The 11,268-nt window shown below is 44.8% G+C and overlaps 1 protein-coding gene across 1 annotated transcript in view; it reads right to left on the reverse strand.

Annotated features, from left to right (window-relative positions):
* Positions 1 to 2,448: 2,448 nt before the first annotated feature.
* ASPSCR1 (alveolar soft part sarcoma chromosome region, candidate 1) overlaps positions 2,449 to 11,268 on the reverse strand; it is a gene marked incomplete at its 3' end in the record, with an annotated part of 36,169 nt that continues 27,349 nt past the window's right edge. The window contains exons 11-13 of the mRNA XM_009873178.1: positions 3,536 to 3,587; positions 2,951 to 3,020; positions 2,449 to 2,636 (exon numbers count right to left, since the gene is read on the reverse strand). Coding sequence (XP_009871480.1) covers positions 2,449 to 2,636; positions 2,951 to 3,020; positions 3,536 to 3,587 — 310 coding nt within the window. The remainder of the gene's footprint in view (positions 2,637 to 2,950; positions 3,021 to 3,535; positions 3,588 to 11,268) is intronic.

Raw genomic sequence — 11,268 nt, forward strand, 5'->3', positions numbered from 1 at the left:
AAAGGCCTCCTATGGCCACTCTGCTTTATTACATCTACAAACTGTGCAGATGCACGTGTAGTTCAGGGTACAGTTGTCTACAGGGAAAATGGAAAACATGTTATTACCATAACGTGGAACCCCAGCTGTCCAATGTGAATCCATGGAGAAGACTTCAAATAAAACACAGCACCGTGGCTCCTGTGGCACCACAGAATTCATCTCCAGCGTAAGTGCAATTCTAACCACCAATATTCATCTTTGTACAACATCTGCAGGAGGCAGAGACCTGGACTAGTGCTTCCCCTCTGGACACTAATTGCACTGCAGAGAACAGCTGCTCTGCTGAGGAATCACTTGGACCATCGAAGGTCCTGTGAAGAGACCCTGTCACTGGATGTTTTTTTTTCCTCATTGTAGTTACCGACGTTGATTGGTCGTAGTGAAAACAAAACACAGAGCTTGGGGCAGAAACAAACTCCACATGCGTTCAATTGACAGATAGCTGGTTTTGCTGACAAGATTCTGACAACTGGAAATGATACAAGTACAGCAGAACAGGAGGCTCACAGGAAAAGCCTCTCCGAACTGGTTTAAGCGGCCTAGGTGCTTCCTCTTCACTCACTTTCCAGCCACCTACACCCTGAATTAGCAGCAGCACTAACCCCAGCCAGCAAGAAGCAGAGAGAAGTCTTGTTCTAAGCAGCACTTAGCTCTAGGTAAAAGTGAATCGGACTGTATTTTGCTGCTAGCATTTAGGCAGCTAGACTCAAGTTATCTCTGAAGGCAGAAGGGGGAAGACCTGAATTTAAAAATATGGAAAGAAACAAAGCCCTTCACAGAAAGTATGTAGGAATTATTTCCCCCGTAATTCTCTATTCATATCATTTGCATGCAAGAAATCTTAAATTTAACCTCTAACCTCGTTTCTGTGGTCATGAAGACCACAAACAGGTCTTCCACTCCTCCAAAACGTGAAAGTGGCATCTGAAATAGCAATTCTCTATTTATAACTAACGTTCATACAGATTAGATCTCTCCAGGGCCACCAACAATTTCTTACACATCCTGAGTCAGTTCATCAGGAAAGAGGCACAGCTGACTGCTCCCTGATCTGGCAGCCCAGAACGTTTCATCTCTTCCCACCTACAAAATAAAACATAAGAGCATTAAAACACTTAACCACGTAATTTGCACTGTAGCATTTCTCAGTAGCACGATCTGCTTGCTAAGGGCTCTCTGCACTGCTGTGCTGGCAGCACGGAGCAGCACTCCTGAGGAAGACAGAATGGTGAATGCATCCTAACTTTCAGAGTGAGGAACTTCATGCCACATGTTAACACGTGTGTTTGAGCACATTATTAACCCTTCATACCAGCTGTTAATGGGTAACCTGCACAAGTAGCCAAGATGCTATATCGTACTTTATCCAGGTAATCTTTATTTGGGAAAGAAAGTTCTACTCTTAAGTGGAATTCTTCGAGCACACTGGAAACAGCAAAGATAGCGCTTCCCACACGACCTGCATCCAGATCCTCGTACCTGTCCAAAACAGACCAGCAGGAGCAGCAAGGAGACACACCAACCCGCTCTCGGCAGCCTTCCAGCAATCACTCCTCGCCTTAGGCTATGTTTGCTGGAGCTCATGGCCCCTCAGCACCTTCCAGAATCCAATGCTAAAATTCTCATTCAGGAAGTTAACATTCTGCCTTATTAGCCAGGGAATTCCACATATTCTTCCTAGTTTTATTGCCGTTAAGGGGGTTGACTAAATGTCCTTTTAAATACCACCCCCTACCCCTCCCTTCTCTTTGCCACTGCATCAAAGAGTGAATATTGCCAATTGTTTAATTCAGGAATCCTTCTTCTAGTTACTTCATATTTCCTGTAAATTCTCATATAAAACTACACATAAGCTGTTGGTTCTGAAACTAAAGACAAGTTTTCAGTTTTTTGATCAGGATAAACCAAGAGAAAACTAATAATGGAAACTTGGTTGCAATCTTAATTATGGAAAACCACTGCTCTTCTGCAGTGAGGATTAAAAAAAAAAAATCAAGGAAAAGTACTAAAATAGACTATACCAGCAAAGGAAAAATAATGACCAAGATTTAACAGATTACACGGGCCCTTAGTATGTAGAATATCACGCCTGTTAGTATCTGGACTACATTAGCACAGCTAAGAACTCAACACATTAAGCCCAGAGTGCAGTTAGGAATCCTGCAGGCACATGGGTTAGACTCAGACTCAACAATGCCCAGACCCTGCGTTCAGACACTTCTCCACTGAAGGCTGAGGTTCAAGTCACAAACTGGTATGTGATCAACAAGCACTGAAGCAAATGTCGTGCAACTCTTATGCTGACACCATCAAGAATACTGTGAACGTCCACCGTGTTTGGCGCAGAGAAGCCTGCCTTCCTGGGGAGTTTGGAATGAGATCAGATCTCCTCTAATTTTGCGATACCTGGCAGCTTCAGCCATTTGGGCATCTTCCCAGGGGCCCTTCTCACCACCTGGGGAGCTTCATGCACACTTGCTGGTTCTGGCTGCTCCACAGTCTTCTTGTCACTTCTCACTTCTGGTTCAGGTAGGGATGGGACTGTTGATTCTACAGATGATGAAGCAGAAGGAACTAATGATTTGGACAAACATCTGAGGAAGGAAATAAGCAAGTAAAATTAGGCTTAATTTTTTCGTAATAGCCCATTGTGCCACCACCACCTTGAAACTTTTAGAGTCAGACTGAAAAGGCTCTTCCTTTTCACGACAAAGCACTACGATTTACTTGATTTAGTCACCGAAATCCTACTTTGCAAAGGTCTCACAAAGCTATTAAGTCACACATGACAGTAAGACTGTTTCAGGAGTGTCTTCAGAATACCTATCTTTGTACTAAGATGGGCTCGTTTCATCTTCCCATCCCCGAAATACCCACCCATTTGTAACTCTATTCATTCCCAACGTACCTGGCTACTAATAAATCAGCTGCAGAAGGGGAAACTGCAGAGCTCAGCAGGTCTGGCTTCAGGTAACAATCTGTTGAAAAATGAAACCCTTACTTGCCTGGTAACACAGAGACATCATTCACCAGAGAATCACAGAGCTCTCGGCTCAGCAAATACCTGCTGTACACTATAGTAAATCTCCACCACCTTCCCCCAGCTGACACAGGACACATCTATCCTACGACAGTTTCTTTCACAGGTCAAGGTGACCTACTTCAGCATTCAGACCTCAAGATCTCAACTTTTTCTTCCAGTGCTCACTGCACCTCAGAAAACTTTTCTGTGAAGCCAGAGGATGCTTCAATCTCTGGGAGAAACAGATTCGAAGCATAAAACAGAGGTGTCAGAGAAAGAGAGGACTCAGACCTGTTCGCCCATCTCCAGCCAGTCCTCTACAACAGGAGGTCTGTATCGAGTGGTTCGTAGCCGTTTGGCACGTTAACATTTTCAACAACAGAATTCCCTTCTACAGAGTCACTGTTCAACCATTCTCGTCCCCACAAATCTTGTACACAGTCAGATGAAGAAGAGAGGAAATGCACTCACCCCTGCTCCCCTCCGATCCAAAGTGAATGACAGCAGTTGGAAAGAGTTTAGCCTGCAGCAAAAGAGGAAGAGATCACTGATGGTCCAGGCTTTCAGAGTTCACTGTGAACATCAGAGACCGGTTAGGCAGCTACAGACAAACTCACAAAGGTCAAGCTGAGGGCACTGAACCATCTATATTTCAGAAAAGGCTAAATTTGTGTGGAGCACAGGGCACCCAGAGTAAGACATGAAGCAAAATTCTATGATCTATTCTACCACACACAGATGACGAGACCTGTACAGCAAGTTCTCTTTGTGCTGGCGACCAGCCGCTTGTTTTCCTCTGTCCCTGTATCTCAGGCAATTTTATTCTGCACACATTTTCCACTGCTGAGCAGATAACATGAGTATGATTAAGAATCTTCCAAGACCTGAGTGGCTGACACTCAGAGAAGAGAAGGACCAGCTATGCCCTCAGAAACCTATTCTACATTATTCTACCACATTTATACCCTGTCTCTAGCTGGAATTTGTCTAGTTTCAACAGCTTTCCAGGATGCAGTCTATCCGTTCAGAAATACAGTCTGAATAACTGCCACATTCAAACTTTTTTTTTTTCCATCCATTCAGTTCATTTATGTGCAGGACTGCCTTGATTAATGGTGTACATTTACCCTGGCAAAACAATAACACTAAATTTCTCACCTTGATCCAATAAATAAAGAAAGAGAGAAAAGCAAGCAACTACCCCTCTCCATATCACTAATGTGCACTTGGGAATCGTGCAGGGCAGGCTGCCTGCTCGAGTTTTCTTGAACCTCTGTTGCCACCATCAGCACAGTCAGAACACTGGAACGACGCCCCTGGACCTGATCCAGCGCAGCAATTACCCAAACTCAAACCTACCCTGATCTGCAGAGTGCTCCCTAATACAGACACTAATAAAAATGTACTAACTGGAGGCAAAGTGAAACAGCTTTGCCGATCTTTCCTGACTACAGACTTCAAATGAGTATGTGCTATTACAGACTTGTTTACATTTATCCAAGGAATGCTTTCACACACGGCACAGCCCACATCATGTTAGGCTGACGCAGGAGACACTCATCAGTCTACTCCAAGCTTCGGCTCTTGCTGGAGGAGCCAGGCATCTTCACATTCTTGAACTGACATTGTAGCACAAATCATTATTTACAGGGCCTAAGGTTGCCTATTCCAGGCACAAAGACAGCTCTCCATAAACTTTTTAATTAAAAAGTACCAGACACGGTTTAGAAATCCCAGAGAAAACTCTTGGAAGAGCTTTGATGTTTCCACTGCATTCGTCTGAAGGGGACCCTCTATTTAGGAAATGGGTGCCTTAAAAAGCCCCCCCCAGCACACAGGCACTCAAGCCCTTTTACACACAACATCCTTTTCATGCCAGCTGCAAGTTGGAAAATGAGGTTTTTGTAGCGTGTTAGTGTTGGAATTTTTTAATAACCTTCCCTCTCTTTTTTTTCCCCTCCCGACCAATTATCTTGGTAAATAATTAACATTCTGAAGGAGATAAGTAAGCACAGCATCTCAGAGCTCAAAGCCCTTTAGTTCAAAGCCCTGCCCTTTTCTCTTCGCTGCCGCCACCAAAACTTCCTTGTCAATCAAGCTCTGGGCACACACATCAAAGCTTCATGCGGGAATGGCCCCAAGGGGTCAGAGAAAATTCGTGGCAGGGCCTGCATGAGGCACAAAGAGAAAAAGAGAGTGAGAAACACAGAGCAAGAGCTAGACAGACGCGCTCAACCACACAGACAGAACGTGCCCCAATGTAAACCTCTACCCTATTTACTCACAGGTTGACAAACAAACATAGTTCTAAGTTTCAGGATCCACGTCCACAACCATTTCCCACTGCTGGCAAAACATCAGTCCATGAGTTTCAGCTCAAAATCTTTTAATTGAAAGAAACGTAAAGGAACTAGAGAGTAGCTCACAAGTACGCAGAACGCAACCTCCTTCAGATGGCTCCTTTTGGCTGCATCCCTACCCTTTCCTAGGGGTCAGCCAGAGTCCCCTCTTGCCAGACTTACATCCAGTAAGTTCTTTTTCTGCAACTGAAATAGACTGTTGGCTCATTCATACAACCCTTTATCTAGCTTCCTTTGTGCAGAATTCTCGGGTACCATCCCAATTTCAGCACTTACTGAGGGTTCAGTACACAAGGCAGCAGCTACATCTCACTGATCACCCTGGGAATTCTCCAGCCAGTCACTGGCAGGACATAAAGCTCTGAGATTTTTTTTAACACAGAAGTATTTAAATCAGCACCAATTTCACACTAAAAAAAAAAAAAAAAAGCCAGTGGAATGATCCCACTCGCCAAAGAATGTCTTGGCATAACGATGAGAAGGCTTTAAGTAGCTGCAGTCCAAGAAAACCTACAAACCCAAAGTCGAAGCCTTTAGTATTCTCTAACACCGCTAAGAATGCAAGGATCAAATACTGGGTAGACCATTACCTAAAAACGATATTCTCAAGTCAGCAGGTATTTCCTCATTTGCAGTTCCTCTAATGCATTATCAATGTCTCCAGAAGAACTCTGCAGTTCTTAACCTCACCACATAGGATTCTTATTAGAATATCTGTGAATCAAAACAGATTCACAAAGCTCTTAAGAGTCACACTGAGCCTGTCAGACTGACCAAAAGAATCATAGGCCATTTGAAACAAATATTCAAAAAACTCTATTCAGTTATACGTGAAGAATTACTACAATATGAATGAGTCAACAGCTAGTTACTATATCCAGCATTTCTCTTCCTTGCTGCTTTGATTTCCAGCTAAAGATACAACGCCATTCTGACTAGGAAAATACATGAACTATAACGTTCAAATCACACTGTGCAAAGCACATTTACAAGATACAGTTAGGTTATTCCTTTTACTGCAACAGCACCTAGAAATCCGATTACAAATGGTGTTCCACTGTGCAACTACGTGTGATGAAAGTACGAGGTTTGGGGGCTTTTTGGTATAGACAAAAACCTGGGACCTGAAGTGATTAAACTAATTCAAGATCACACAGGATGGCAGTAGCAGAAATGAAAACTAAGTATGTACGTCTCCAGAGTCTCATCCAAGGCCTTAATCACAGCACAGCTTTCTTTCAAAGCGACCAGAAAGTCACTGATGAGGCACGAAGTGGAGGAAGCCAATGTCCTTCTTACTGTCCTCCCCAATTAAGGACTGTCATTCCAAATGACCAACTCCTCAGACTGTAAAACAAGCTACATAACACAGCTTCATCAATTTACTTAGTTACAGAAATTTAAATGAACGCTTTCCATTTCTGAAATCTGAAGACCAGCTTGTTACTCAAAAAGCCGCATTTAGTCTGAGACTGTGTAGCTAAGGAATTCAAAGCTTTATTTCAGACCGGCAGAGTGCAGCTCCTCAGACACCACAGTGGTGAGCGTGGTTTATGACAGCAGGGCATCCTGGCTGCAGAGTGGTGTAACTGGGGCTACTGCGTCCTGCATTCCACGACAAAAATATCTGCACCAGAACAACATTCCCCCGTGAATCCAGCTGCGATACACAAAAGAAACACTTCTGCTTTGTTTTACTGCGCACTTTAGTAAATTGCTCTCTAGAGCACAGATGAGGTTCAGCCAGAACCCTCCCCAAGTAACATCTCGGTATCTTCTCCTTCTCCAGGTATCTCCGGACACAGCTATTAAAAAAAACCTTCAACAATCCTTGTAAAATACATCCAGTTATTCTGCTCCCTGACAGAGTGATGCTTTCAGACCAGGCAGAGACTGCTGTCTAAGGGGAACTCGCAGCTGCCAGAATGAGAAACATTCTTTCCGATACATGATCTGAAAAGATTAGTGTGCCACAGGTCTGCTGCTGGTTTGATGTTAAAAGATGAATAAGAAAATAAGCACTTCAAAGGAACACGCGCATGGAAGGAGAAACCCAAGCTACCAACATGAAATACTGCATAGTACACACACCCCAAACACATAAACTAGCTCTTGGAAAATTCAACCGGAAAGCCGGCGGATCAAAAGCTTCTCCAGCAAGACTCCAAAGCATTGCTGAAACAGAAATAAACACTACAGCCATGGTGAAGGGGGCAAACTAAGTAGTTTGTGTTTATATCCCGAGAACAAAGCTGCTCAATGTGGACTGCAACTGCCAAAGATGATGGACATTCTGCAGCCAATACGGAGGAGGTCTGATCCAGACAGAGCACAGGACCTCAGAAATTCGTAGGGCAGAGATAAGATTTGAAAGTGCTATTTTGAGAAGGCTGCTTAAGAAGGAAGTCAGGTATAAAGAGCATTCATTGCCCTTGAGCTGAGATCAGAAGGATCTGGCCTCCGAAACTGACGGTAGAAGAAGGAACGTTTGGGGCAGAGATTCCAGTCTGAACAAGGAAGGTCCTTGCCCGAACTTACTCAAAGTCAGCTTAAGAAGCAAGCACGAACAGCCTTTGCGAGCACGCTTAGCAGTCCCCGCAAGACAAACAGGAGGTAAGATTGCTGCCCAAATCTAGTCAGGTGAGAAAATCCTGCATGGGTCAGTAAAGCGCTAAGACTTCATACAGGAAGGTGAATGCCATCCTCCGGGCTGGATGAATTTCACTCGCAGTTGCCATTTTCTTTGCTAGCGAGTGGAATAACCTCAAGGCCTCCTCAAGTGGAACAACCGCAAGGCCTGCCACTGGAAATACCTCCGACGGACTGACTCTGATGAAGTAATTTTTTCTGAAATTGCATTTAGACTCTTGCCAAAAACAGAGAAGGCTTCACACTGCTCAATCCGTAGTCGGCTTCACTGAACAAGCGTGCCAGATGTATTGCCCAAACTGTCATGAACAAATAGGATATGGAAAGAGAACCAAAGGCAAAGAAAGGAACAAACAGCTCCTCTGGATTTCTGCCGCATGGCACACGCCAGAGGAAACACTTGGTGCACTCTAAGATCTGATTAGAAGACCTAAATATTTATGTGGAAGCCTGTGGATTCCTCTAGCTCCTCTGAGGACAGATGATGGCCTCCTGCCCTCTTTGCTGCCTTGACTTTTCCAGTGGCTGGTATTCTTACCTTCTGCTAACTCTTTCCTAGCATTAATTCAGAAATCAATGCTTTTTTCCACTAATGCATCCCAGATACGCACTACACAAGTGCCTGTTTCTGGGGGGAAGAAGAAGTTAAGGAGCAACTCTGAAAAGCTCAGCTAGCGTAGAAAAACACAACCAACCCACTAGAGCTACAAGGAACACAAAGCCAAGCGCTAGAGCAGGGAAGCCTGCAGTCGATCAGTTCTGCAGAGCAGGACATTACAAAACACTTCAAGGGACACGAGGATAAGGAAGCCAGCAAAAACAGCAGTAACAAGAAAATCAAAGCAATGTCTTGAAGTCTTTATGGGTTCCCAGAACTCCACGTTGCCACCGATCTGAGTGCTCACTATACTGTAAAGCCCAGAATTTGGGAGAATTCACTTCAGACAGTTATTTCAGCTCAAGTATCTTGGCAAAGAAGTTGATAATTTTTTTTCCTGGTTTTGCTTGCAGCGTGAAGGTTCTCCATCATAAGCAATCAGATTTAATGAATGTAGTCCCAATCTTATCAGCTTGAATGGAGCAAGAAGGTGGAGAAGTGTTGATAATACAGTACTCCACCATCTGCAGCGACTTCTGTTACTGGCTTCAGCACAAATTTCAGTAATTTATAAATATTTGAATGCTCAAATGTGCTTGCATTACTGCATCATACACCATCCACTTTTTCTTACAGACAGTGCCAAGGTAGTCCACAATGTGGAGGACTGCCTACTGCTAACCCGAAATCTGGTAAAGCTAGGTGCAACTCTGACCCGTGTCTGACACCGGACACGCAATCCCCAGACAAACTCCCAGTCACATCACAGAAGCAACTCTTTCCTCTACCCTGGCAGCAGTGGGGTTGCGATACCAACAGAAATCATGCAGTCTCCATGACACTAAGTTCCCAGAACATCCAGGCTGGCAGCGGTCAGTGTCCAGGACGCTCTGTGCCTGGGCTCAGGCAGGCCCTGCCTCTGACAGTCTCAGGGAAGACGTTAAGCTTCTAGAAAATCCTTTTGAAGTTCATCGAGAGAATTCCCATATCCTTGGAGGATGCTGCTAGTTTCTTGCATACCAAGGCATTTCTCAAAGAAAAGGAGAAAACAGAAGTCAATTAGGTAGCCTATGACTAAACTGAAGGGAATAAATAACTGGCAGTTCCTTTGCCACAGTCCTACTGAAAAGTAATAATAACAGTCCCCTTACATTTAGATATTACAGCAGCATGTATTTTGACAAGACACGAGGCAAGCTAGAAAAATGGACTTTGCAGAAGCCATAGCCAATCTCTATTCCTTTACTCTTCATAATATGAAAGTTAAACATTGAAAAAAACCAAAATGGCTAGAGAGAACATGGAAGACCTGTTTTGAACAGAAACACAGGTTTCTATTCATCTATGCAACATCCCATTAAAACCAGGTGTCAGGTTATGTGCAGGGGTCTGCAAGGGAACCATACCAGGTGCAAAGCATTCCAGGAGGCTGTTGCTAACAATACTGACACGAGGCACCTGGAGCAAAAAGCTGTGCTTTTTGGAAGTTACATGATACAACTCGACAACCTTAAAGAGCAGTACTACTGATAAAGACAACCTCTCCCCTGAACCTTTCACACACCCCGCCAAAAAAAGGGTACCTCAAACAAGCTTGAGAAATCAGCTGTTCCATTACTTCACCCATGCTCCCTTTTCCCTACGACGTCCGGAAGAACGGTACACTCCACAGCACTTCGTCACTTTGTTCACGTTTGCATCCTACATACCAAAATATAGCATTATTCCAGAATAAGGTCTCACACCATGGAGACGCTGAGTACTGCAAGGTCACCCTAGCATAAAATCTCCTCCTCCAGCCCAAAAGCCACACATTTTACAAAATACCTTAGCCACATGCCTTCTGCCTCTACAGAGCAGCTCTGTCTTTTCATCTCTTTCCTTCCAGATAACGGGAACAGAAAGGGAGCTCTGACTAAAGCACAAAAGGTTTCCTTCCTACAGACCACGTGGTGCCTGGAAGGGGCAAAGTTTTCACGTAACCCACTCATGCAGAGCCTAACCCCATCCCGTCCAGGACCGGGCAACCGCAGCCTGCTCTGCAGCCCCCAGCGAGTGCAAACACCAACCCACACAAGCTTCTTCCCAGACCGAAGATTTGACGGTTTGGAAGGCAGTGCTGGAGAGTAAGCAAGAAGCGGCAAGCAAGTTTGTCCCCAGCCCTGCCCCACCTGGCCCGACACCAGAAATATCACCTCTCTTGCTCCTGGTCTGGGCCAGCGACATTTTTACTGAGAGCACCAAGGCTCAGGCAAAGCAGCCCAATCAGTAACAGCCGCCTATAAAAAGGGCATCCAACAATAACACAGTTGCCAGGGACACGAAAGCCAGAGCAGCTTCCGCACTCGTTTCTTCCCAGAGAAGAAAGACCCCTTCAGCCCCTGCCAAGCGCTCGGGTCTGCAGCAGCCGAAGGGAAAGGTTCTCTGGGCAGAAGACATTGTGGCACAGCTCAAGGCAAAAGTTAAAGCTGAAGAAGGGTTTGCACTGGTAACAGGGAGCAAAGCCTCACCCAGAATCAGCCAAGTTAAACTGCGACAAGGCACTATCCTGGTTAGTTCGAGCGCTGTGGTCGCAGACACGCAGTACGGGTAACCAG

The sequence above is a fragment of the Apaloderma vittatum genome, unplaced genomic scaffold (assembly GCF_000703405.1).
Source record: "Apaloderma vittatum isolate BGI_N311 unplaced genomic scaffold, ASM70340v1 scaffold26867, whole genome shotgun sequence".
Classification (NCBI taxonomy): domain Eukaryota; kingdom Metazoa; phylum Chordata; class Aves; order Trogoniformes; family Trogonidae; genus Apaloderma; species Apaloderma vittatum.